Source organism: Salmo trutta, chromosome 25, assembly GCF_901001165.1.
Source record: "Salmo trutta chromosome 25, fSalTru1.1, whole genome shotgun sequence".
NCBI lineage: Eukaryota > Metazoa > Chordata > Actinopteri > Salmoniformes > Salmonidae > Salmo > Salmo trutta.
The window spans coordinates 35,342,416-35,370,170 of record NC_042981.1 but is presented as its reverse complement, the minus strand read 5'-3'; the positions used below and the strand labels follow the sequence as shown (position 1 = coordinate 35,370,170).

Genomic DNA, 27,755 nt, shown 5'->3' with positions numbered 1-27,755 from the left:
ACCTGATGTTCTGCTGTATGCTGTTGGCAGGCTTCTTCTCTGCAGAGCTCTGATCCACTGACCTGCGCCCTCTGAAATGGTAGGACAGGGCGTTGAACTGACCCTTGGTCCTGCAGTCTGAGGGGGGGTACAACAACTCACAATTTAGACAACGGGGCATATCAGGAAACTCAGATTGCATAAAGACCAGTGAGTTAAAGTCCAGGGCCCATGCACTGTGCAGTCTTAGCTGTGATGTGATCACTAATGCTGGTAAGGGTGGTAGCTGAAGTGTCTCTGCTTATAGTCTCTCACTCACACCTTAGTACAGTGTGGTGGGTGGTAGGTGGGGGATCTTCCCTGAATACACACCACTTCTTCCCTGTGGCTCAATTGGTAGAGCATGGTGTTTGCAATGCCAGCATGGTGTGTGCAACGCCAGGGTTGTGGGTTTGATTCCCATGGGACCAGTACAAAAAAAAAGCATGCAATTAAATGTATGCATTCACTACTGTAAGTCGCTCTGGATAAAAGTGTCTGCTAAATGACTAAAATGTAAACTTCATCTGCCAGTCCCCTTTCATCACACTTCAAAGAGCTAATCTGAGAGCAGGGTTAATGAGAGGCCACCCTCCCACACATGGCCATTCAGACTGGTCCCAGAACAGATAATACACTTGTCTCACCAGCCCTCAAACACATACACACCTTATAGATGGGTTGCCTGACGAAGTCACAAAATTGTTAAGCTCGCATCGCAGGGGTAGAAGGCCGCAGAGGTGGGACAAGTCGAGTCCCAAGTAGAACAGGTCAAGACTGGAGTCAAGTCCAAGTCGTGCATTCTAACGTCAAGTCCAGTCAGAAGTTTTCAAGTCCAGTAAAAAAAAATCTATACATGCAATGACTTCAAATACAAATCTTTGTCTACTTATTGAGGCTAGCAGACAGCCATTTTTATTAGCTGAATTAGCCTATGTAATTGTAAAATATAGACCTTGTAGCAGTGGTAAGGGCCTGTAATCAGCAGAAGGCAGGGCAGGTTGAAGTGCTCAGAGTGTAGATTTATTTTCAGGTCTTGGTGATCCAATGGTGAAAGTGTCATATTATACAAAATATACAAGTAGATTTACCAAATATTCACGGATATACACGGGAAATAGCCCAAAATAAATACCCTCTGTGTCAGGCTTAACCTGTCCTATCTGAACCAACACAGGTGAAGGGGTAGAGTATACAGCCTTACTTTGGCCCCCAGGACCATACAATTACAACGAATAAACTGATTCTATAATTTAAAAGTCCATTTCCACATCCATTGTTACATTGGTACATTTGTCTTCAATCAGACTTAATGAGTGCTAATGATATTTCAACACCATGCATACGTGGAACAATAATTTTCTCTTGTTCAACGTTCTGACTCGTAGCCTATTTCTATACTCACTGAGGTGCGGGGGCTACTATAGCAAAATCGTCTAGAACATAGGACACAGACACATGGAACTCCGACATAATCCGGGAAATATGAATAAAGGAAATTTGACATTTAATTAAATAAACAGAACTTCTACCTCATGAGTCTTGCGAACGTTCATGTGCACTATAAACATCGCGCCCACTCAGAGCAGGGTAACAAATGGTTGGCTAAATGAAAATGTATTGTAGACCTATCAAACATGAAACAGAAATGTCTACATGTTGCAATAAACGGTACGGGGATGGAATGATGACACGATAGCAATTACTGTAGTATTATATATAATATAGATGTACCACATAGGGCCTATGCATTTAACTTCACTAGGGTAGGAGGCAGCATTCGGAATTTTGGATGAAAAGCATGCCCAAATTAAACTGCCTGCTACTCAGGCCCAGAAGCTAGGATATGTATATAATTAGATTTGGATAGAAAACACTCTAAAGTTTCCAAAACTGTTAAAATAATGTCTGTGAGTATAACAGAACTGATATGGCCTGAGGAGAATCCATCCAGGAAGTACTATTATTTTGAAAGGCTGTTTTTCCATTGAAAGCCTATCCACCATACAAAGACTTAGGACCTAGTTCACAATCTCTAAGGCTTCTTCTACATGTGGCCAGTCTTTAGGCATTGTTTCAGGCACTTTTTGTCTTAATGTTGAGAGCGCGCTTTGTGCCTTTGGATTACTGAACTAAACGCACCAACAAAACGGAGGTTTTTGGACATAAAGAGGGACATTATGGAACAAAATGAACATTTATTGTGTAACATGGAGTCCTGGGAGTGCCACCAGATGAAGATCATCAAAGGTAAGTGATTAATTTAATCGCTATTTTTGACTTTTGTGAGTCTTCTCCTTGGCTGGAAAATGTCTGTATGGTGTTTTGTGGCTAGGCGCTGTCCTAACATAATCGCACGGTGTACTTTCACCGTAAAGCCTTTTTGAAATCTGACACAGTGGCTGGATTAACAAGAAGTTTATCTTTAATCCTATGTATAAATAACACTTGTATCTTTCATCAATGTTTATGATGAGTATTTCTGTAATTTGATTTGGCTCTCTGCAATTTCACCGGATGTTATTTGAGGCAATGCATTACTGAACATAACGCGCCAATTTAAACTGAGGTTTTTGGACATAAAGAGGGACTTTATTGAACAAAACAAACATTTATTGTGTAACATGGAGTCCTGGGAGTGCCACCAGATGAAGATCATCAAAGGTTAGTGATTCATTTAATTGCTATTTCTGACTTTTGTGAGTCCTCTCCTTGGCTGTAAAATGTCTGTATGGTTTCTTGTGGCTAGGCGCTGTCCTAACATAATCGCATGGTGTGCTTTCGCCGTAAAGCCTTTTTGAAATCGGACACTGTGGTTGGATTAACAAGAAGTCTATCTTTAAAATGGTGTATAATACTTGTATGTTTCAACAAAATCAAAAAATAACTCCACTGGCGTGAGTTTGGAGAGCGCAAGTGAAGAGCCGCGCCTATGGTGCATCTTCATCAAAGTAATAATTCATTTTAATAACAAATTCCAAATGCAAGCTTCATAAGTAAATAATCAATTTCAAGCAATTGTTACATACCAAAAGACCAGTAGGCTAAAGCTAGCAATTGTTGCCCCATTGCTGGTAGGCTTGCAGAGTAAACAGTTAATATTCTTGATCACCAAATAGTTTTGGAGATGCATATTTATTTATTATGGCAATTTGACGTTTGCGTTGCACCAGATCCTGTGCTGATTGACAGTTTGCTGGTCCAATCAGAGTGCCAAGTGTGTGTTTCACTAGCCAATCTGTTTAGATTTAGATGTTGGGCGATGCTGCGGCTACTGACTCTGGCTGCGTGTCGAGTAACCCACGTAGACTCTGTGCCACAAAATGAGTGACAAAACATTATTATGATAAAGATCAGATTGCTAGCAACAATGACAGGAAGCTGCCATGTGGGGAATCATAGGTGGCTTGTTTCAGTTAGTCGTATCTTGTTCTTGTTTAGAGGTCTTTTGAATTATACCATGTCTATGATAATATGGCAAAAAATTCACTAGTTAGCAAACTAACAACTGTAGCAATGTATTTGAAAGACAAGTGCTTATTGTGAAAATGTATTTACTCTGTCCTCTTCTCCTCTGACCCTATCCAAGTCTGACCCTCTCCACTGACAGGCTATTCACTGTTAAGTAACTTGTCTTTTCCCATGTTCATTGGTGAAGGCTAAATGAATCCAGGGTCAGATCCAAGAGAAGAAAGGAAAACAATCATCTAAGGATAAGAGACACAGAGCGCCCTTTATTAAACCAGAGTCATATATTTAATCCCAAAATCATTCGGTCTGGCTCTTAAATTCTCAAGGGGAATTATCTGAGCTCATAGCAAGGACTGATTAAACCAGTTTGCTGTTGTCCATTGCTGATTTTGATACAGTCATAATGGCATTCTTGACTTGATTTCTGACATTTGTTCATTTCACTAATACTTGATGAATTACCATATTACAGTCTACATATTTCAAGCAAACCACCATAGTCCCTGTGCACAAGAACACCTGTCTTAATGACTACCGCCCCATAGCACTCACATTTAAAAAAAATTGTAATTTAAGTAGGCAAGTCAGTTAAGAACAAATTCTTATTTTCAATGAACAGTGGGTTAACGGCCTTGTTCAGGGGTAGAACAACAGATTTGTACCTTGTCAGTTCAGGGATTTGATCTTGCAACCTTTCAGTTACTAGTCTAACACTCTAACTAGCTTTTTGGCTAGTCATGGAGCACATTAATACCATCATCCCAGAAATCCTGGACCCACTCCAATTCGCCCCAACAGATCCACAAATGACGCAATCTCTATTGCAGTGGTTCCAGAACTTTTTCACTCAGGCCCTCCTTCCAGCATTGGGGAACATCCCCTTATTTCCTGCAATTCTACATATTTTGTCATGGGGTGCAGAGAAAATGGTGCAGTTTTAAAGCTCATTGTCTTGTAATTCTATACATTTTGCCATGTTTCATTTGTATTCATATGATATTTGAGTGACTCAAACATTACAACAAAATCTATGGGCTAAAAAACCTAGCAAAAAAACGTTAGCTGACAGAAGATCTGGACATTTCTGACAAGTTATACTGTAGCTCTCTAAGGTATGCAATGACTGACAAGAGGACAACTGATGATGCACTACCCAATTTTGAAATTGCACCTTGTGCATTCTACTATTACAACTTTCAAGAGTAAGTTGAAAGCTGGACTGAGGACCTTTTTTTGGGGGAGGGACTTTTTTTTGTTGTGCAAATTTCTTAAAATAAAAAAAACAGAAATACCTTATTTACATAAGTATTCAGACCCTTTGCTATGAGACTCGAAATTGAGCTCAGGTGCATCCTGTTTCCATTGATCATCCTTGATGTTTCGACATCTTGATTGTGGTCCACCAGTGGTAAATTCAATTGATTGGACATGATTTGGAAAAGCACACACCTGTCTATATGACGTCCCACAGTTGACAGGGCATGTCAGAGCAAAAACCAAGCCATGAGGTCGAAGGAATTGTCTGTAGAGCTCCGAGACAGGATTGTGTCGAGGCACATATCCGGAGAAGGCTACCAAAACATTTGTGCAACATTGAAGGTCCCCAAGAACACAGTGGCCTCCATCATTCTTAAATGGAAGAAGTTTGGAACCACCAAGACTCTTCCTAGAGCTGGTCACCCAGCAAAACTGAGCAATCAGGGGACAAGGGCCTTGGTCAGAGAGGTGACCAAGAACCCAGAGCTCCAGAGTTCTCTGTGGAGATGGGAGAAGCTCCCAGAAGATCAACCATCTCTGCAGCCTTCCACCAATCAGGCCTTTATGGTAGAGTGGCCAGACGGAAGCCACTCCTCCATAAAAGGCACATGACAGCCCGCTTGGAGTTTGCCAAAAGGCACATAAAGACTCTCAGTCCATGAGAAACAAGATTCTCTGGTCTGATTGAACTCTTTGGCCTGAATGCCAAGCATCACGTCTGGAGGAAAGAAAGTTCACCTTCCAACAGGACAACAACCCTAAGCACACAGCCAAGACAACGCAGGGGTGGCTTTGGGATAAGTCTTTGAATGTCCTTGAGTGGCCCAGCCAGAGCCCAGACTTGAACCCGCTCGAACATCTCTGGAGAGAACTGAAAATAGCTGTGCAGTGACACTCCCCATCCAACCTGACAGAGTTTGAGAGGATTTAGAGGGACGAATGGGGTCAACTCCCCAAATACAGGCGTGCCAAGATTGTTGTGTCAAACTCAAGAAGACTGGAGGCTGTAATCGCTGCCAAAGGTGCTTCAACAAAGTACTGAGTAAAGGGTCTGAATACTTATGTAAATGTGATATTTCAGTTTTTATTTTTTACACGTTTGCAAATTCTAAAAAACAGTTTTTGCTTTGTCATCATGGGGTATTGTGTGTAGATTAATGAGGGAAAAATACATTTAATCCCTTTTAGAATAAGGCTGTAACATAAACAAAATGTGGAAAAAGTCAAGGTGTCTGAATACTTTCTGAATGCACTGTACATGAGAATGCTGTTCATTGACTACAGCTCAGCGTTCAACATCATACTGACCTCCAATCTCATCACTAAGCTAAGGACTCTGGGAATAAACAACTCTCTCTGCAATTGGATCCTTCCCCCAGATGGTGAGGGTAGGCAACAACACTTCCGCCACACTGACCGTATACACGGGGCCCTTCAGGGGTACGTGCTTAGTCCCTCCTGTACTCCCTGTTCACACACGATTCCAACAGCATCATTAAGTTTGCCGATGACAACACGGTGGTAGGCCTGATCACTGAGGACGATGAGACAGCCTAAAGGGAAGAGGTCAGAGACAACAACCTCTCCCTCAACGGGGGCGACAAAGGAGCTGATCTTGGACTACAAGAAACGGAGGGCCAAATGCGCCTCCATTCAAATCGATGGTGCTGTAGTGGAGCGGGTAGAGAGCTTCAAGTTCTTCGGTGTCCACATCACTAAGGACCTATCATGGTCCAACACATCAACACATTCGTGAAGAGGGCACGACTCCCCTCAGGAGGTTGAAAAGCTTTTTCATGGGCCCTCAGATCCTCAAAAGGTTCTACAGCTGCATCTTGACTGGCTTTATCACTGCTTGGTAAGGCAACTGCTCGGCATCTGGCCGCAAGGCGCTATAGAGGGTAGTGCAGTACAGCCCAGTACACTACATGCCCAAAAGTATGTGGACACCTGCTCGTCAAACATCTCATTCCAAAATCATGGGCATTAATATGAAGTTGGTCCCCCCTTTGCTGCTATAACAGCCTCCACTCTTCTTGGAAGGCTTTCCACTAGATGCTGGAACATTGCTGCGGGGTACTTTCTTCTATTCAGCCACAAGAGCATTAGTGAGGTCTGGCACTGATGTTGGGTGATTAGGCCTCGCTCGTTCCAATTCATCCCAAAGGTGTTCGATGGGGTTGAGGTCAGGGCTCTGTGCAGGCCAGTCAAGTTCTTCCACACCGATCTCGACAAACCATTTCTGTGTGGACCTCCATTTGTGCACGAGGCCATTGTCATGCTGTAACAGGAAAGGACCTTTCCCAAACTGTCGCCAGTTGGAAGCACATAAACGTCTAGAATTGCATTGTATGCTGTAGCGTTAAGATTTCCCTTCACTGGAACTAAGAGGCCTAGCCCTAACCATGAAAAACAGCCACAGACCATTATTCCTCCTCCACCAAATTTTACAGTTGGCACTATATATTCGGGCAGGTAGCGTTCTCCTGGCATCCGCCAAACCCAGATTCATCCGTCGGACTGCCAGATGGTGAAGCGTGATTTTCACTGCTCCAGAGTCCAATGCTCCAGAGTCCAGTCCAAGCTTTACACCACTCCAGCCGACGCTTGGCATTGCACATGGTGATCTTAAGCTTGTATGCGGCTGCTTGGCCATGGAAACCCATTTCATTAAGCTCCAGACAAACAGGTGTTGTGCTGACGTTGCTTCCAGAGGCAGTTTGGAACTCAGTAGTGAGTGTTACAACCGAGGACAGACGATTTTTAGCACTTGCCAGTCCAGTTCTGTGACCTTGTGTATCTTACCACTTCACGGCTGAGCCGTTGTTGCTCCTTGACGTTTCCACTTCACAATAACAGCACTTACAGTTGACCTGGGAAGCTCTAGCAGGGCAAAAATTTGACGAACTGATTTGTTGGAAAGGTTGCATCCTATGACGGTGCCATGTTGAAAGTCACTGAGCTCTTCAGTGAGGCCATTCTACTGCCAATGTTTGTCTATGGAGATTTCATGGCTGTGTGCTCGATTTTATACACATGTGAGCAACGGGTGTGCCTGAAATAGCCGAATGTACACATTATTTTGTATATATAGTGTAGATCACTGGGGCCGAACTCCCTGCCATCCTGGACCTCTACACCAGGCGGTGTTAGAGGAAGGCCTTAAAAATTGTCAAAGACTCCAGCCATCCAAGTCATAGACTGCTCTCTCTCCTACCGCACGGCAAGCGGTACTGGAGTTTGGGACTAAAAGGCTTCCGAACAGCTTCCACCCGCAAGCCATAAGACTGCTGAGCAGTTAATCAAATGGCTACCTGGACTAATTACATTGACCCCATTTTGTAAAAAAAAAAAGGGTGTTCTTTTTTGCACTGACTCAATGCACACTCACTAGACTCTACCCACACACTCACAGATACAACACTGACACTCCAAAAGACACACACACACACACACGCTAACACACACAAAACACACACACACACGCCACACACACACACACACACACACACACACACACACACAGACACATTACATACACTCACAAACACACACAAAACACACACATATTGATGCCACACACACACAAACACACACTCACTACATACGCTCACACACACAAAACACACACACACACGCACACATATTGATGCCACACACACACACACACACACACACACACACACACACACACACACACACACACACACACACACACACACTTCATACTCTGCTTATTATCTATCCTGATTGCCTAGTCCCTTTTGCCCCTACCTACATGTACATGCTCTATTACCTCATTTACCTCAACTACCTGGTACCCCTGCACATTGACTCTGTATTGGTTCTCCTTGTATCTAGCCTCACTATTGTTATTTTATTGCGTTACTATTTCCTTATTTTATTTTTTTTGCTAATATTTTCTTACTTTTTAACTCCACATTAATGGGAATGGGCTCGTGAATAAGCACTTACGGTATTCGGCGCCTGTGACCAATAAAATGTGATTTACCAAAGGGTGGAGGAAGAGTGGGGTGAAACATCCCCCACATTTAAAATGTTTGTCATTTAGCAGACGCTCTTTTCCAGAGCAATTTACAGTAGTGAGTGGATACATTTTGTGTACGTGTCCCCTGTGGGAATTGAACCAACAACCCTGGCATTGCAAGTGCCATGCTTTAACAACTGCGCCACACAGGACCAGCACGCCACAGTATCCACCTGAATACAAATGTTTTTTTAACTCAGTGCAACTCATGCTTTCATCCAACACATTCAAATGATCCAATGGAAAATGCACGGCGACTGGAGTGTGCCTCACAGTAGGGAGTAAATAGCTTATTATGTGTAATAGCCTACTGCTCACAGAAGTCCTGTATTCTCACCCAGCCACCCAGAATAAGAGGCTCAGAGTCATCCACTCAGGGGTTTGTTGGAGGGAACATTCAGCTGCCTTCCAAATATGAAAACCTCTTCTGTACCCCAGACACTACTACCGCATGCTTTGGCAAATTCAGTAAATTGGTGAATTGGCTGCGCTGCTCGTACATCTGACGACACGTTAACCAAACAATGTGGATGAAGCGAGACAAACTCCCACTGAAGGCTCTCAAACGTGTACCAACTGTCATCCCATAGTATCCTGCTGGGTTAGTAAATGGAATCCTGGGATAGAATGAACAACATCAGGGCTTTAACTCTCAATATAATCTCTAGCCCCTACAATCACACGGTAATGTCTCTTAAAAATCCTGGCTATGTAACAGCAGTTCTGGGGTCAGGTGGTATAGGGTACAACAGAAGAGCTAGCTGATTCTCTTCATCTCTCATCTCTCAAGACAAACACAAACACAAACACAAAATCAGCTAAATAACCCATTGCATTTACTCTAATGTTGATCAAAGGTACATTTGAGCCACTAATCAATTCAAAAGATATCCAAGCCCTGCCCTATACAGCCACAACTGGGGACCCAATCTAGCTAGTCAATGCCCATTTTCACTGTGAGAAGATGAAGCCTGAAGACATGTTCATTATTTCATCTCTTCACTATCTTATCTTGCTTTGATGTTTTCACATGACAGCAGTCATACAGATAGCACTGTCAGACAAACGCACAAAGTCAAACTTTTGTAAATGCTGTTTAAAACACTGTGGGGTACTGACCAATGATTACACACAAAGCCCAGTCAGGTGCCTCCTAATCGAATGTTAGCACAACATGACAGAAAACTGGACCCTGGTCCTGCTGCTTCTGACTACACCTTCCACAGAACTAAACGTTCGAACATTGACACTGTGTAACCCTGAGTACCAGTCTTGGTAGCGTTCTTTATTTGTATGCAAGATGGAAGCAGGAAGTTCTAAAAATCATTCCATGGAAGTTGACTGAAGTGGTTTGAGGAAGTTGACTGAAGAGGTTTGTACCACAGCCACAGTCCACAAGTGTGTAACACAGCATCAACACAACCAAGCCCAGAGACCCCCAACTCCCACCGATCGCTACATTGGAACAAAGCCACATAGAAAGACAATACACTAGAGCTGTGTTCGAATACCCATACTAACATACTGTATACTACATACTTAATGAGTATATACTAAATATACCATATACTATTAGTTAATTGAAGTATACTGTAAACTAACAGTATCCTTTCAGTTGAGCCTACTAGCTCGTCGCCTGTCTACCGGAAATTGATGCTGTTGCTATCGTTAGGTTCTAATTTTCAGAGTACAAACTCAACGGATACTATGAAAAATTTAAACCAAGTTTATTCTGCTCAGAGGGTCAATACAGCTGCATTAGACAAAAACATGGTTTCACCCGTGAATCATTATTGCTACGCAGGGAGCTGAGTGATATGGGCCTTAAACGGTTCCTCCCCTTATCAGTACTGCTACATGTGATCGTTTTCCTCTGCACTCAGCCTCTCCCAAGCTTCATTATGGCACCCCTCATGTCTCTATTATACCGAATGATTAATAATATAAAAAGCTCAGAAACCAAACCTATCACTATGCAACCTCTTGCTAGCTAGTTAGCATAACAAATGACTACTTAGATATTTTACGACTTCGGGTGTGTTCTTAAATTCAATCTGGAGAGCCAGAGTGCGCTCGTAAATTCAGAGCGTTGTCAGATTGTCAGTATGTAAATTCCGAGCGTTTCGCTGTCAGAGCGCGCACTGGTTAGCTTGCTAGCTACTTCCAGATACAAATGAACCACTCTGACCATTTTACTCGCCCTAGCAGAGCTGGTTAGGCAGTTTTCATGTTATCCATAGCGTTGGTGACTGTAACTGTGCTGCTGGCAACACTTTAATTACCCTTTTGCCAACGTTTACTGACACCGGCCATATTCAACGGGTGTTTTGAGTGCTCGTAAATTCATTATTCTGTGCTCTGGTGCACTCAGACGAAAGTGCTCTGAAATCGAGCAAATTTACGAAAGCACCCGAATGCACCAAAATAGATGGCATCATGAGGAAAATTATGTGGATATATTGAAGCAACATCTCAAGATATCAGTCAGGAAGTTAAAGCTTTGTCGCAAATGGGTGTTCCAAATGGACAATGACCCCAAGAACACTTCCAAAGTTGTGGCAAAATGGCTTAAGGACAACAAAGTCAAGGTATTGGAGTGGCCATCACAAAGCCCTGACCTCAATCCTATAGAAAATGTGTGGGCAGAACTGAAAAAGCGTGTGCGAGCAAGGAGGCCCACAAACCTGACTCAGTTACACCAGCTCTATCAGGAGGAATGGGCCAAATTTCACCCAATTTTATTATTGTGGGAAGATTGTGGAAGGCTACCCGAAGCGTTTGACCCAAGTTAAACAATTTAAAGGCAATGCTACCAAATACTAATTGAGTGTATGTAAACTTCTGACCCACTGGGAATGTGATGAAAGAAATAAAAGCTGAAATAAATCATTATCTCAATTATTATTCTGACATTTCACATTCTTAAAATAAAGTGGTGATCCTAACTAACCTAAGACAGGGAATTTTTACTAGGATTAAATGTCAGGAATTGTGAAAAACTGAGCTTAAATGTATTTGGGTAAGGTGTATGTAAACTTCCGACTTCAACTGTATATCCATACTATGACCAATAAGCATACTATATAGTCAATTCACGTCACAAATAGTATGGTAGTGCGGTTAGTATGAGTATTTGAACACAGCTTATGTCTATGACACAATGTAGTGGACTATCTAGGGAAGAAGGAATCCTTCAAGACACAGCATCAATGTGAATAACGTGTTTTATATTCCATGTGACTCACCTTCGCAGCAGTCCTGCCACATGCGCAGGTCAATATTGGGGATGTCATCACAGCTGCCGTATCCGTGGGGCAGCTCTGCCACGTTGAACACGTCCTGCTGGATACGGGTGATGTTGTCGCCGTTGTCACACAGCACCCTCGTCAGAGACGCCTGCTTCAGCTGGGTCAGCTGGGCCGGGGTGAACACACCTGGGTTTTCATACCAAAACCTGGTAGCACCAGGAGGGAAGGTTACGCTAGTTATCCGTAAACACACCATAAATACAAAGGCTACCCTTCTGTAACTATCTTGTCCTTCTGAAAGGGAGGAAGAAAAAAACATCTGACTAGAACTGGTAGCTGAGGGGATGTGAGCTCACCGGTCCCCGTCTCTGAGTCGTTTGAACTGGGCAGCCAGCAGACACATAAGGGTGGGCCCCAGCCGGCTCCCAGGAACCAGGTCCTCAGCCATCAGAGCAGGGAACAGGTCGATGTTCAGGGGAGTGCCGTACAGCCTGGAGAGAGAGAAAAATACAGAATGTTTTTGATAAGGTAATACAGTAATTTAACCTTGATTTATCCAGGGGTGAGTTTCCTGAAAGCCTCATAGCTAACATACCTCTGTAGCTTCTCCCTGACTTGGGGGTTCTTGATCTCATTCCTCAGGTCATCAAAGCTCTGTGCCGAGGTCAGGTTACAGAAGGTCCGGTAGTCGTTGTAAGGCGGTATCCCGTGATCCCTTCCTCTCTGGATGTTCATGGCGGCCAGGTCCAGCGCCACGGAGTGGGCCATGGAGAACAGCCTCTCCGTCAGCTCCGTGTTCAACAGCTGGGTCGACACGCGCATCTTCCCCGCCACGCCGAACAGGCCCCGCAGCAGGGGGTCGATGCCCCCTTCGTTGACAATGCGGAAGGGAGAGAAGAAGGCGCGGTGGAGGGAGATGTGGCCCTGGGGGATGGGCTGGAAGTTCTCATCCAACCGGTACAGGATGGGGTTGATGAGGGTGTGTCCGAAGCGGAAGGCGGCCGTGGCGAAGGCGTTGAGGATGCCGGCGTTGACGTTGGGGTTGTAGCCGCAGTAGTCACCAATCAGCTTCATCCCCGCATCACCCAGGACCTGAGGGAGGGGGTGAAATCATCATCATCATCATCAATTTATAGTCAACATCATACTTTTAATTACTTACAGACACAGTACTTTTCTTCAATCTGAAGACCTTTCACAAAACCCTATGTTAGAGTATGAGAAAGAAGTAGATTTATATTATGAGGGAGAGAAGTGCAGGTTCTCACCTTGGGCAGCCAGTGGTTGTAGGTGATGTGCTGCATCTGTGCGCCAACTATCTTCCTTGCCTCGTGGTAGATGGTGTCTCCGTCCCAGTGTGGGTTGAGTCGGAGCAGCTCTGTAGCCACGCGGTTGTGTTCCCTGAACCACACTGTATGCATGGATGTCAAACCCAGCTGCTCGTTGGCCCTGTGGTCTCCAGCCAGAAAGCAGGGGATGGGGCTCTCGTTCTCATCCCTCATACACTCTGTCGGGGGCCCCGTGGCGAAGGGTAGCAGGGGCTTCCCAGAGCGTTGGACGATGCCCTGCCTCAGCAGACCCCTCTGACTGGCCAGGTCGCGGACCTCCTCCGACTCGTGGCGTGAGCTGCCGTACACGTTGGACGCGTCGATGTATGACGTCAGCTGGTTGATCTGTTCCCGTGGAAACACGCTGTTCATGAGGAGGGACGTCATACCGCTGCCGCAGACGGGGCTGGAGCGCACGAAGAACATGCAGCGTGCTCCGCTGCGCGCCTGCCGAGGGTCCCCCGGGGGGAACTGGATGGGGAAGCAGGGGGCGTCGTTGGTGCACACGTTAGTGCACAGCTGGCCGTCGGAGAAACGTGACTGGCTGAGGGCGGCAACGGTGGAATCCAGATCGTGGTCCAGGAACTGCCCCCACTGCATCAGCATGTGGGTGTAGCGGTCGTCCGGGGTAACGGTCTCCGTGCCGATCATGGTGGTGGAGACGAGGCGGGGCAGGGGCAGGGCGTGGCCGTGCTGCTGCCGGCCGCTGGCGCCGCGCGGCAGGTTGAAGCCGTTGTCGTAGACCGACTTGAGGAGGCGCTGGAAGGCGGTGAGGGAGGCGCCCCACATGGGGTGCTGCAGGTTGTTGCAGGTGCCGTCGTGGCTGCGGTACTTCTGGTGGAAGCAGATGTCAGAACAGTTGTTGAAGCGGCGGTGGGCCGTGCAGCCTGATAGGTTGGCGATGACATCCAGGAAGTGAGGGGACACCAGGTCATTGTAGCGGAACGCTGGGGACAGAGGCAGGGAAAATAGGTTTTAGTCAGGATATAAGGCTGTGTACTACACTGCTACATTAACGTTATAGTTCCAACTAACAGAGGAGACTGCCGATTGCAGCATGTAGGCTATTAATGTTTGCCCTGGCAATCTAAACCTGCATCCTGAGGGCACAGACTGAAGTTTTCCTCTGACATGTCCTGACTCGCTGGGACATGTCAGAGCTCCAGCTCCAGCGTGTGTGTGTGTGAGGGGAGCCTTGTGTAGCTCAAATCAATGGGGAAAAGTGAGACTTCCTGTCAGCAGCCAGCTGGCGGAGCAAACAGCAACACCCACCACCACCCCTCCCATCGCCCACAAAATCCCACCTCTGGTCACTCACAGAATCGATCCAGCCATACACAACCTGCAGGGTAGCAGTGCTAGGGGGTGTGCCAGGTCACATAGACATAAACCAAACAGGCTACATTGTTTTTGCTGACGGGCAAAAAGTTAGGGGCCAGTGTAACAATGAACACTTGACTGTTGTCATAACCAGTGAAAACACTGTGCCTGCCTCTCTCTCTGTCTCTCATCTGATGCCTGTAGCACCACAGGGTCCACTGGGCCTTATATCAGACAGTGTTCTCCACTAACTCACACAACTGGTCCATTGAGCCTGCATGGCTGTTAAACCTTAGCCACATTAACATGAGCATTTTATGTACCATAAATCCTTAATATGGAGGACCAGTCTCCTTGTTTGGGTCATTGGACACCTCATCTGGACCTGCCAAATCTGGGATGGCTTTCACCCATGGCAACTGACCACATTCGGCTGCCATTATACAGGATGACGCATGGGTAGTAAAATACTTTATGACCATCCAGTCAACTGCTCAGTGGTTATCTCACTGGCCCCGGGTCAGATAGAGAAGAAAATGTAATGCAGATGTCTAACACATTTATCTACAGCCAGAGATGTTTTCAGAATCAACCTAAAGTAGCACTGTGTCTGTTGTCTCACCTGTGCCATTGGTGTCGACCATGAGGCCTTGGTTGACATGGTTCTGAATGAGGAGCAGGGTCTGCTCGAAGATCTCCCCCGCCCGAGCCTGCTCCACCGTGTAGGGGTCCCTGGGGTAACGGAATAGGGCGAGCAACTCACCAGGGGTACGAGGATTTCTACATTCAGATGGGGAGAGAGGGGGAGAAAGAGACAGAGAGCGAGAGAGAGAGATTATTACAGTATCACTCACCATGGAGAAGAAATAAAAGGCTGTTTACAGTAATGCTTCAATTCTAGTTTTACAGAGTTATTACTTATGACTTGTTTGTCATATGCTGATTTCTGTGTATCCTGTGCCTGCAAGTCTTTAGGATAGAGACAAAGAGAGATGGAAATGTTCACACCCCTTCTTTTTTCTTGCCAGGGAAAACAACTCTAATCTGTCTGACAGGAGTGAATGGTGAAAACATCCTTCCTGATCCAAATGACATGAGCACGTGTCACGTCCTGACCATAGAAAGCTGTTATTTTCTATGGTAGAGTAGGTCAGGGCGTGACAGGGTTTTTTTCTAGTTTAGTTTTTCTATGTTGTTATGTTCTAGTTTTGTATTTCTATGTTGGGTTTTGTTTGGGATGATCTCCAATTAGAGGCAGCTGGTCCTCGTTGTCTCTAATTGGAGATCATACTTAAGTAGGTGTTTTTTCCACCTGGGTTTGTGGGAGATTGTTTTTGAGTTAGTGTATGTTTCAACTCTGCGTCACGGTTTGTTGTTTTTTCGTTCTTTAGTTTATGTGTATGTATTGCATAGTTTCACAGTGAAAATAAAATGTGGAACGACACACATGCTGCACTTTAGTCCACTCCTTCCTACGACAATCGTGACAACATGAAAGACTTCAGACAAGTACAGTCAATAAAACTCACCGCACATTCTCCTCACCGATAACAAATGGGTGGGAGTGAAAAAACGAAACACTAGCTAGTTGATCTCATAATCCATCTCAAGTGTAGGTGTGTAAATAAACCTGCTTTCACTTCCTTATATGGGCATCACATTTCTTTCATACCATCCCAATGACTGCGTCGTTATTTATGAGGTGCTTTGAACGCAGCCTTCATAAACCATGGCAGGCATGCACGGACACACAAACACACACACGCACAGATGCACGCAACCAAGCGCACACACGCCTTGGGTCAGTCCAAGCCAGGCAGGGCAATACCATGTGCTCCCTCTACAGGTGTCACATCTAACCCCAAATCAAAACAAATGGCTATCGTTTAGAGGCATACATGGCCAATGAAGCAAAGCACATTCCCGTTTCCTCCTTAATAACAACTCTTAAAAGAAATATGTAGTATTTAAAGCATCCAAATCAAAAATGTTTGATATGCTAGTCATCCTTTTGGTAAACAGCCTTCAAAGGATCCCTGGACGTGCCATCCAGCCACAGAGCACAAGGACACGTGACATAGAACTCACTGAGCTCTGTGGGCCCAGAGGCAACTTCTCTTCTTGGGCTTGTCATTAGAACAGAGATGGAAATCCCCAGCTAGCTGGCTGTGTGTGTGTGTGTGTGTGTGTGTGTGTGTGTGTGTGTGTGTGTGTGTGTGTGTGTGTGTGTGTGTGTGTGTGTGTGTGTGTGTGTGTGTGTGTGTGTGTGTGTGTGCGTGCGTGCGTGTATGGAAACATGCTCCCGTTAAACACATCATCAGTTCAGAAATGATAATGCAACAAAGTATCATAAGTTTGATTCCAACCTTCGGACTAAAAAAGGGATTTGACTTACCCATCAAACAGATGCCTCCTGGTGGATTCGATGGCACTGTCCACGTTGCGGATGGCCTCTTCAATAGACGAGGTCACAAAGGTGTCCCCTTGCCTACTCACTGGAGGCACTGCAAACAGAGAGGCACTGCTGTCACAACCAGTTTAAAAATCAACTAATACCGATAATAAAACGATAGAATGATCAGATGTTTCAACTGCGTATGTCATCCAGTATGTCATGGTCACGACAGCATGAGGTAACACGAGGTCAACTAATGGTTTTAAAATCCTCTCCCCAGACAGCAAGTTAACTAGGTGATTGCCCCATATAGGGCTGGGCGCTTCTGTACATGCGTATCGCAACCCTGAAGACTGGAAAGAACAGAACACATTTCTGGCAGACTCTAGTGTAGTTCTATAGCGTGCCATGTAAAACATTGAGTGTCTGACGTGTGGGCTGCAGATCTGTCCAACATCAACCCATTATGGTCACAGTTCACTGGCAGCACGCTAGCTCGCATCTGCCACAAGACAGCACGCAGGCAGGCCATGGTAAATAAGCAACACTGGGGCTAGAGCTGAGGAGTAGGCCCAACCCATGGTGTTACATGTTACAACAACTGCAGTACAGCCATCACAAAGCCTTGGCTTGGCGAGTGGTAGGGTGTGTGAAGACTTTGGGTCTAGCCCAGCAAAAACAAATCTGAATCAGGTGTGTTAGAGCAGGGCTGGAACCAAAGCTTGCAGAGCCTATAGTTCTCCATGACTAGTGTTAGCATAGCTTAGCATACTCTAGCTATGTCTTACCTAGGACGGTGAGCACCATGGTAGCGGACTGGTAGCCAATGGGGTTCCGGGCGACACACTCGTAGCGTCCGCCATCGGCTAGACCCACGTCCTTGACCTCCAGGAAGCCCTCAGGGGCGATGTGGAACTTCCCACTTTCCGTCACCTGGATGCCGTCCTGCAGAGTTGCCGGGAGAGACGGGAGTTGAAAGGTAAGGAGGTGTGGACTAGTGTGGGGTTATGGGGTCAAACAGGGAACAACATTGCCATAAAGGCTCACAGTAGGGCAGTGTCTTGAGTTACAATGCCAAAGTCCTAGGTTCTGTCAGGCCTGACTGGGTTGGGTTATATGGAGTCTATCAAATCAGCTTGGGCTACATGGCTATGTTTTACAATAGGCTGTGATATTCTAGGCTGTACAAAATAACATTTTACATACATATATAATAATATTGGGAAAGTATCTCACAACCACTTCCTGATCTGAGCAGCCTGCCCTCCTCATTTCCCTTTCCCCATCCCTCCTCTCCCCCCAGGCCCCTGGCTATGCTAGCCTTGTTGCCACGGCGGTGGGACAACAGTGTTGCCGGTGACCAGGTGACCAGGTGTCTAACCTTGTTCCAGGTGAGGACAGGCTCGGGCTGTCCCTGAGCTCTGCAGGGAATCTGGACGTCTGTGCCAGACTCCACAGTCACGTCCCTTGGAGCATTTGTGAAAACAGGCGTTACTGATGATTCAGAAACATGTGTTAATGATTACATCAACGCTCGCAGCAGCTCACAGTGCAGTGCATCAATCCCAACGCAGTGAAAAAACACTTTATCCTCCAAAATGTCCTCAGCATGTCAAAACACGCTAGCATGCGCGCGCACGCGATCGCACACACTCGCACACACACTGACAGATGCAAGCACACGCCAGCAAGCACACAAACACACGCACACTATTTTTTCCTCACATGTTTAAGTTCCAGGTCCTTTTAAATCTCTGTTCTAATTACATTAACAGGGGCCAGCGGAAGTTTTTCATTCACACACAACACTCAAAGGTCAACTCGCATCCAAGGCATGGACAGTCTACTCAGTGTGTCCCTGTGAACATGGATTAGACCACTGATCTCTCTCACACACAGCTGGGGAGGTGATTTTCCTCTTCCCAGTAAAAATTCTAACTCCCCAATGGCGGCCGTGTAACCCCTGCGGCTAGCCACCTGGTCATGGGAAGATACCATTCCCAGTTTGAGGAAAGACCTCTAAACTCTGAGGGATCCTGAGGTTTAAAGCAGATGAATTGTTCCCAAGCTATCCAAGTAGACTAGGAAAGTCTAGGCTAGTCTAGGGTGAACACACCCTATCATGTCAGGCAAAAAATACATGTACGTCAATGTAGCCAACGAGCCATCTTTCCCCCTGTCCGCTTACAGTGTGTCTCTTTCTCTGTCTGTATCTGCTTGTGTGCGTCGCCCTCTCTCTCTGTCTCGCTCGCTGAAAGTCGCACTGCGTCTAAGCAGCCATCACACACTAATGTGTTGCTCAGAGGGTTGTCTTGGGGTTGTGTGTAAATGCTTTACAGTGTTGTAGGCCATTAGATAACATGTGCTTTTCTGCATGTTAACAGCCATTACTAGATGGAAAACATGGTGCCATCTGGGATTACAGAGCGCCATGCTTTCTTGCCCCGCTCTGCTCCACGTCCCACTTACAAGCCTGTCATTTCTGTTCGAGAGAGAGAGAGAGAGAGAGAGTGTCACTAGCTTTGAGTACTATGTCGAGGCATAGTTTCTCTGATTGCAGGCTGAGACGTTGTGTATCGTCTCTCGCACCCTCTCGAGCTTTACTACCCTCGACTCCTTTTAAAACGCCTATGAGCGCTTGGAGAGGCCCTTACAATAATACATTAAAACCCTTTTTGCCGTCTAGCCTACATAAAGACGCAGTATAATTATCATGTCACAGATGGCATTCTCCTGATATTTGTTCAAAACAGAAATAGTGTCATTGGATGTTTCGAAAAGCGCTTCAAACAAAATGTACTATAATTACCATTCTAGACCCAATTGTAATTGAATTCATTCCTAATTCAAACATCAGTCATAACAGCATGCAGACTGATAAAATATTCATACATCAGGCACAACATCTGGATCCTGTTAGGGTACAGAGTAGAGATCTGTTTCACCTCTCTGCTGGATGTTAAGCTGTACGGCGGTGCGCACCGTGCCCAGCGGGCTGACGGCCTGGCACTCATACTGGCCCTCATCATGGGGCGCCACGCGGGCGATCCTCAGTGTGCCCGAGGAGAGGACAAGGTGGCGTCGGTCCTGGGGCAGGGGGCTGCCCCCCCGCGTCCAGGCGATGACGGGCTGGGGGTAGCCGCTGGCCTCACAGGTGAAGTCCACCGTGTGACCCTCCAGCACCGACTGGTCCTGGGGGGTCACTGTAAACTGGGGGGTCGCTGGGCAACAAGAACGGCAGGAGAGTTAGGCACAAACAAGTTAGATCGCTTTCCCTGAAATTGTGCTGTATAAGATGCCTGCAATACATACCAGAAACAAACATCTGTACCATTCAAATACAATTCACACTTATGGTTCCTCATTGAAAGCAAATGATAATGTACAGTTGAAGTTGGAAGTTTACATATACTTAGGTTGGAGTCATTAAAACTCGTTTTTCAACCACTCCACAAATGTCTTGCTGACAAACTATAGTTTTGACAAGTCGGTTAGGACATCTACTTTGTGCATGACACAAGTCATTTTTCCAACAATTGTTTACAGACAGGTTATTTCACTTATAATTCACTGTATCACAATTCCAGTGGGTCAGAAGTTTACATACACTAAGTTGACTGGGCCTTTAAACAGCTTGGAAAATTCCAGAAAATGATGTTATGGCTTTAGAAGCTTCTGATAGGCTAATTGAGTCAATTGAGTGAATTGGCGGTGTACCTGTGGATGTATTTCAAGGCCTACCTTCAAACTCAGTGCCTCTTTGCTTGACATCATGGGAAAATCAAAAGAAATCAGCCAAGACCTCAGAAAACAAATTGGAGACCTCCACAAGTCAGGTTCATCCTTGGGAGCAATTTCCAAATGCCTGAAGGTACCACGTTCATCTGTACTAACAATAGTACGCAAGTATAAACACCATGGGACCACGCAGCCGTCATACCGCTCAGGAGGGAGACGCATTCTGTCTCCTAGAGATGAACGTACTTTGGTGTGAAAAGTGCAAATCAATTCCAGAACAACAGAAGATCCTGGAGGAAACGGGTACAAAAGTATCTATATCCACAGTAAAATGAGTCCTATATCGACATAACCTGAAAGGCCGCCCAGCAAGGAAGAAGCCACTGCTCCAAAACCGCCATAAAAAAATCTTAACTACGGTTTGCAACTGCACATGGGGACAAAGATTGTACTTTTTGGAGAAATGTCCTCTGGTCTGATGAAACAACAAGAGAACTGTTTGGCCATAATGACCATTGTTATGTTTGGAGGAAAAAGGGGGAGGCTTGCAAGCGAAGAACACCATCCCAACCGTGAAGCACGGGGATGGCAGCATCATGTTGTGGGGGTGCTTTGCTGCAGAAGGGACTGTTGCACTTCACAAAATAGATGGCATCATGAGGAAAAGTATGTGGATATATTGAAGCAACATCTCAAGACATCAGTCAGGAAGTTAAAGCTTGGTCGCAAATGGGTCTTCCAAACGGATAATGACCCCAAGCATACTTCCAAAGTAGTGGTTAAATGGCTTAAGGACAACAGTCAAGGGATTGGAGTGGTCATCACAAAGACCTGACCTCAATCCTATAGAACATTTGTGGGCAGAACTGAAAAAGCGTGTGCGAGCAAGGAGGCCTACAAACCTGACTCGGTTACACCAGCTCTGTCAGGAGGAAGGGGAAGAAATTCACCCATTTTATTGTGGGAAGCTTGTGGAAGGCTACCCAAACTGTTTGACCCAAGTTAAACAATTTAAAGGCAATGCTACCAAATACTTCTGACCCACTGGGAATGTGATGAAAGAAATAAAAGCTGAAATAAATCATTATCTCTACTATTATTCTGACATTTCACATTCTTAAAATAAAGTGGTGATCCTAACTGAGCTAAGACAGGGCATTTTTACGAGGATTAAATGTCAGGATTTGTGAAAAACTGAGTTTAAATGTATTTGGCTAAGGTGTATGTAAAATTCAGACTTCAACTGTACATTGTTGCTTAATATCTTGGTCCATATACACCAAACAGTCAAGAAACGACAGAAGATTACAAACAGATGTTTGCGACTCTTTCTAAATGATGACTCTACCGTGCTACTCACCCTGTACGATGATGTGAGCGGTGGCGTGGATGGTGTCCACATTGTTGGAGGCGAAGCAGGTGTACTGCCCTCCGTCTGCCTGCACCACGTTCTGGATGAACAGCCCCCCAGACGGGGTGATGTTGATACGGGCATCGGTGGGCAAGGGCGTGCGGTCCCCCTTGGTCCAGGAGACCCGGGGCTGGGGCTGGCCTGTAGCGCTACACTCCAGGGTGATACTCTCCCCCACCAACACCTCTGTATTCTGGGGGTGGATCACAAAACTGGGCCGCGCTGGGGGAGGTGGAGGGGAAGGAGAGGAGGAAGATTGAGACAAAGTATCTAAGAGATAACATAGGTGGAAAGAAGTCTATTCTTTCCTACATAAATCCAAGAGTTGTTCCCGACCACTTGATCTGACCAGGACAAACAGGTGGTGGAGGAACAAATGAGAAGGAAGCACAGAGCACACTTACATAATACAGCCCACTCAGACAAACTCTGTTGATATCTGACCCCTCCCCCACTGCTACAGTGGGCCTGGGGCTATAGGAAATATGTACACTGTCTGTCCTCTCGTTTTCAAATCAAAGAAACAGGAAACAGTCAACAGCTGTTCTCAGAGCAGTTTGTAAGTAGAGTCGGCCCAGCAACCATCCGTCACCCGGACAATGACCCCTGGTCATCTGGAGACAGCCAGGCTAATCTCTCGGGGTGAAAGAGGTCGTCAGGGGAACAAATGAGGTTGTTGAGCGAAATGCTTTTCTCATGGAACGCAGCGTGATTTGTTCGCCCTGCAGCTTGGTGCGACCTCTAAATTATTTGACTTTTGACCTAAATGGCAACCACACTATTCTCTACAATATGCACACAGAGCTATGGTGATTGCTGTTTCAACCCCCGCTGTTTGAGCGCTCTCCATTTAATAGAATGCTTTTTACCACATACTTCTTCTTTCACTGAAATGGACCCTGTTTGAATACAATGAGACTTTGTTGAAGCAAATATAATTGGATAAAGGAACGCTGTACAGTGTTGAGCTTGCAGGAATTGACTTCTTCAGGGAAGAGACAAAGGAAGGATATTTAAATATTCCAACATGTTACATAGTGTGAGAGATTGTTATTTGGTATTTTATTAGGATCCCCATTAACTCCTGGGGTCCACACAAAACATAAAACATGACATAATGCGGAACATTAATAGCTCAAGGACAGAACTACATCAATAAAAATGCTTTTTTTTTTTTTTTTTAAAGGCACACATAGGCTAAAGAGCATCTCTTTATTACGGACAGACCTCTCTCCATCTTTACAACCATTGAATCTATATGTTTTGACCATGACAGTTTACAATCTAAGGTAACACCAAGTAATTTAGTCTCCTGAACTTGTTCAACAGCCACACCATTCATTACCAGATTCAGCTGAGGTCTAGAATTTAGGGAATGATATGTACCAAATACAATGCTCTTAGTTTTAGAGATATTTAGGACCAGTTTATTACTGGTCAGTGGCCACCCATTCCAAAACAGACTGTAACTCTTTGTTAAGGGTTTCAGTGACTTCATTAGCTGTGGTTGCTTTGCGTTTATGGTTGAATCATCAGCATACATGGACACACATGCTTTGTTTAATGCCAGTGGCAGGTCATTGGTAAAAATAGAAAATATTCACTCACAGGGGGCTCCAAAGTATCTGAGTGTGACCTGGGAAGTCTTGACCTCTCCAGCCACGTTCTTGGCCATGCACTGGTAAACTCCCTGGTCCGTCTCCCGTGTGTCCTGGATCATCAGAGTACCGTCCTCCAGCAGGTTCAGACGAGAGTCGTCATGCATGTTCAGAGCATTACTGACAGGGAGAAAAATAACAATTCCAAATTCATGTGCGTACAATAGGTTTTATTTAAAGAACTAAAATAGGATGCATTACTGAACAAAAGTTGAACGACCATTTCAACGTCGTTGTCCTCATTGGAGAGTGGGCCTTACTTGTTCCTGAGCCAGATGATCTGTGGTTTGGGGTTTCCCTCGGCCCTGCAGGTGAAGTACACCGTGTTCCCCGATGTCACGTCAACATCCTGGGGCTCTGACGTAATCCTGGGCACCTCTGCACAGGAGAGAGGGAGAGGAGGATGAGAGGAGGATGAGAGGAGGAAGAGAGGAGGATGAGAGGAGGAAGACAGGAGGATGAGAGGAGGAAGAGAGGAGGGTGAGAGGAGGATGAGAGGAGGATGAGAGGAGGAAGAGAGGAGGATGAGAGGAGGAAGACAGGAGGATGAGAGGAGGAAGAGAGGAGGAAGAGAGGAGGATGAAAGGAGGAAGAGAGGAGGATGAGAGGAGGATGAGAGGAGGAAGACAGGAGGATGAGAGGAGGAAGAGAGGAGGGTGAGAGGAGGAAGAGAGGAGGATGAGAGGAGGAAGAGAGGAGGATGAGAGGAGGAAGACAGGAGGGTGAGAGGAGGATGAGAGGAGGGTGAGAGGAGGAAGAGAGGAGGATGAGAGGAGGAAGACAGGAGGATGAGAGGAGGAAGAGAGGAGGGTGAGAGGAGGAAGACAGGAGGGTGAGAGGAGGAAGAGAGGAGGATGAGAGGAGGAAGAGAGGAGGATGAGAGGAGGAAGACAGGAGGATGAGAGAAGGAAGAGAGGAGGGTGAGAGGAGGATGAGAGGAGGATGAGAGGAGGAAGAGAGGAGGATGAGAGGAGGAAGACAGGAGGATGAGAGGAGGAAGAGAGGAGGATGAGAGGAGGAAGAGAGGAGGATGAGAGGAGGAGACAGAGACAGGTTGAAGAGAACACAATAAAGCAACCAGACCAGCCACATAAACACAGGACCATTTCCTTTCAGGACAAGAGTCACGTCTCTGTTCTCTGCTGGTCTGATAGGACTAGGGCCAGAGTAATGGGCCGGAGGGAGGACACTGCTCTCCTCAGATTGACCCTGCTGAAGGCCCTGTGATGTGGGAGCTTCTCTGTTTGGGACCAGGGATGGAAACAGGGGCACACACACACCCACACACAAATCACCTCATGTGAGGAAATAGTTGAACTGCTCCACAAATAAGTCAGCCAGTGACCCTGTGTGTGTTAGGACATGGTGCTGGACTTCAGGCTGCTGCCTCCTCAGAGACTCTGTCCTCTCTGGCAGACTGGCACGTTTAGGTGCACATACCTCATTCCCTCCATACACACACAGGCGCGGGCACACAAACACACACAAACCCCTTTGTTTACATGTGGCAGACACATTTATTAGAGAGCATAGAGTAGGCCCTCCAGTCCAACAGCTCTCTCCTAACGCACAAACCATGCACATGGGACAGGCCAAGACATAAATCTGTCTGTTCTGGGCCTTCCAGGTCTTCCACCACTACCAACCAGTCCAGCAGTCCAGCCAGCAGCTGAAAGCAGACCGATGGGAAGCAGTAACCTCAGACTGTGTTTAACCTCGCTTCTCTCTCTCACCGCCAGCCCATTAGACCACATTGGCACAGGGCATTAATTACACTGTTTGCTTCCCTTAACTCCAAACATGGAAACCCAGCCCTGGCCCCTGCTCCTCCATAGGCCCAGGGCACAGAAGGGACATGGAAGCGAAGGAGGCCAGTGGGTAGCCAGGCCAGCAGGGAGGTGGCACTCCATCCACAGGCCCTGTTGTTTTGACAGCTGCTCGGCCCGCTGCACATTGTTCCCTCGTTTACAGGGGGAATGGAGGAAGAGCCGGGGGAGAAAAGGGGAGAGGAGCAGAGAGGAGAGAGAGGAGGGGAGAAGGGAAGGGAGAGGAGGGGATGGTAGAGGAGAAGTAGAGGAGGAGAGAGGACGGACGGGAGAAGAGGGGTGAGGAGGGAGTGGAGAGGGGGGGGAGTGGAATGGTTCTACTATGTTTAAAACAGACAATCCTCCCTGGTCCCTTTACTCCACAGACAGACAGACAGACAGACAGACAGACAGACAGACAGACAGACAGACAGACAGACAGACAGACAGACAGACAGACAGACAGACAGACAGACAGACAGACAGACAGACAGACAGACAGACAGACAGTGAATCCCCTTCTGTCTGTCTAAGCAAGAAAAGTCAAAGGCATCAAATTAGCTGCAGAGGCTTGTGTAGTTTTTATAACGTAAACTGACAGCTGCTGCCTGCCTACCCCACAATGGCTGTTACTGAGGAAAGAGAAGAGGGCATGATGTAACAGGAACAAACTGGCTTAAAAGTCAATTAGGGAGAGAAAGACTCCCTGGCCTAAGTACTGTATACAGTAGAGGTCGATGTGGCCAATTAATTAGGGCCGATTTCAAGTTTTCATAACAATCGGTAATCAGCCTTTTTGGATGCCAATTATGGCCGATTACATTGCAATCCACGAGGAGACTGCGTGGCAGGCTGAACACCTGTTACGCGAGTGCAGCGTCAAAAGGACCTTGTGCCTGCAAAGAGACAAGGTAAGTTGCTAGCTAGCATTAAACTTATCTTATAAAAAAACAAATCAACCTTCACATAATCACTAGTTAACTACACATGGTTGATGATATTACTAGGTTAACTAGCTTGTCCTGCGTTGCATATAATCAATGTGGTGCCTGTTAATTTATCATCGAATCACAGCCTACTTAAATTTTGCCAAACAGGTGATTTAACAAAAGCACATTCGCGAAAAAAGCACATTCGTTGCACAAATGTACCTAACCATAAACATCAATGCCTTTCTTAAAATCAATACACAGAAATATTATTTTTAAACCTGCATATTTAGCTAAAATAAACGCATGTTAGCAGGCAATATTAACCAGGTGAAATTGTGTCACTTCTCTTGCGTTCATTGCACACAGAGTCAGGGTATATGCAACAGTTTGGGCCGCCTGGCTCGTTGCGAACTGTGTTTCTTCCTAACAAAGACCGTAATTAATTTCTCAGAATTTTACATAATTATGATATAACATCGAAGGTTGTGCAATGTAACAGCGATAGTTAGACTTAGGGTTGCCACCCGTTTGACAAAATACGGAACGGTTCCCTATTTCACTGAAATAATAAACGTTTTGTTTTCGAAATTATAGTTTCCGGATTTGACCATATTAACGACCAAAGGCTCATATTTCTGTGTTTATTATATTATAATTAAGTCTATGATTTGATATTTGATAGAGCAGTCTGACTGAGCGGTGGTAGGCAGCAGCAGGCTCGTAAGCATTCATTCAAACTTTACTGCGTTTGCCAGCAGCTCTTAGCAATGCTTGAAGCACAGCGCTGTTTATTAGGCTGGCAATACTAAAGTGCCTATAAGAACATCCATTAGTCAAAGGTATATGAAATACAAATGGTATAGAGAGAAATAGTCGACACGTCATAATTCCTATAATAACTACAACCTAGAACTTCTTAATTGGGAATATTGAAGAACTGGGAATATTGAACCAGCAGCTTTCATATGTTCTGAGCAAGGAACTTAAATATTAGCTTTTTTACATGGCACATATTGCACTTTTACTTTCTTCTCCAACACTGTGTTTTTGCATTATCTAAACCACATTGAACATGTTTCATTATTTATTTGAGACTAAATAGTTTTTATTTATGTATTATATTAAG

At 45.7% G+C, this 27,755-nt stretch overlaps 1 protein-coding gene across 2 annotated transcripts in view; it reads right to left on the bottom strand.

The window, feature by feature from the left end:
- pxdn (peroxidasin) overlaps window positions 1-27,755 on the bottom strand; it is a 76,874-nt gene that overhangs the window by 4,705 nt on the left and 44,414 nt on the right. For both annotated transcript variants that reach the window (XM_029713828.1, XM_029713827.1), the window contains 13 exons: window positions 24,153-24,270; window positions 23,843-24,012; window positions 22,184-22,456; window positions 20,031-20,306; window positions 18,467-18,579; window positions 17,874-18,030; window positions 17,086-17,194; window positions 15,313-15,470; window positions 13,311-14,317; window positions 12,638-13,134; window positions 12,399-12,533; window positions 12,040-12,248; window positions 3-117 (listed from right to left, as the gene is read on the bottom strand). In XM_029713828.1, coding sequence (XP_029569688.1) covers window positions 3-117; window positions 12,040-12,248; window positions 12,399-12,533; window positions 12,638-13,134; window positions 13,311-14,317; window positions 15,313-15,470; window positions 17,086-17,194; window positions 17,874-18,030; window positions 18,467-18,579; window positions 20,031-20,306; window positions 22,184-22,456; window positions 23,843-24,012; window positions 24,153-24,270 — 3,337 coding nt within the window. The remainder of the gene's footprint in view (window positions 1-2; window positions 118-12,039; window positions 12,249-12,398; window positions 12,534-12,637; window positions 13,135-13,310; window positions 14,318-15,312; window positions 15,471-17,085; window positions 17,195-17,873; window positions 18,031-18,466; window positions 18,580-20,030; window positions 20,307-22,183; window positions 22,457-23,842; window positions 24,013-24,152; window positions 24,271-27,755) is intronic.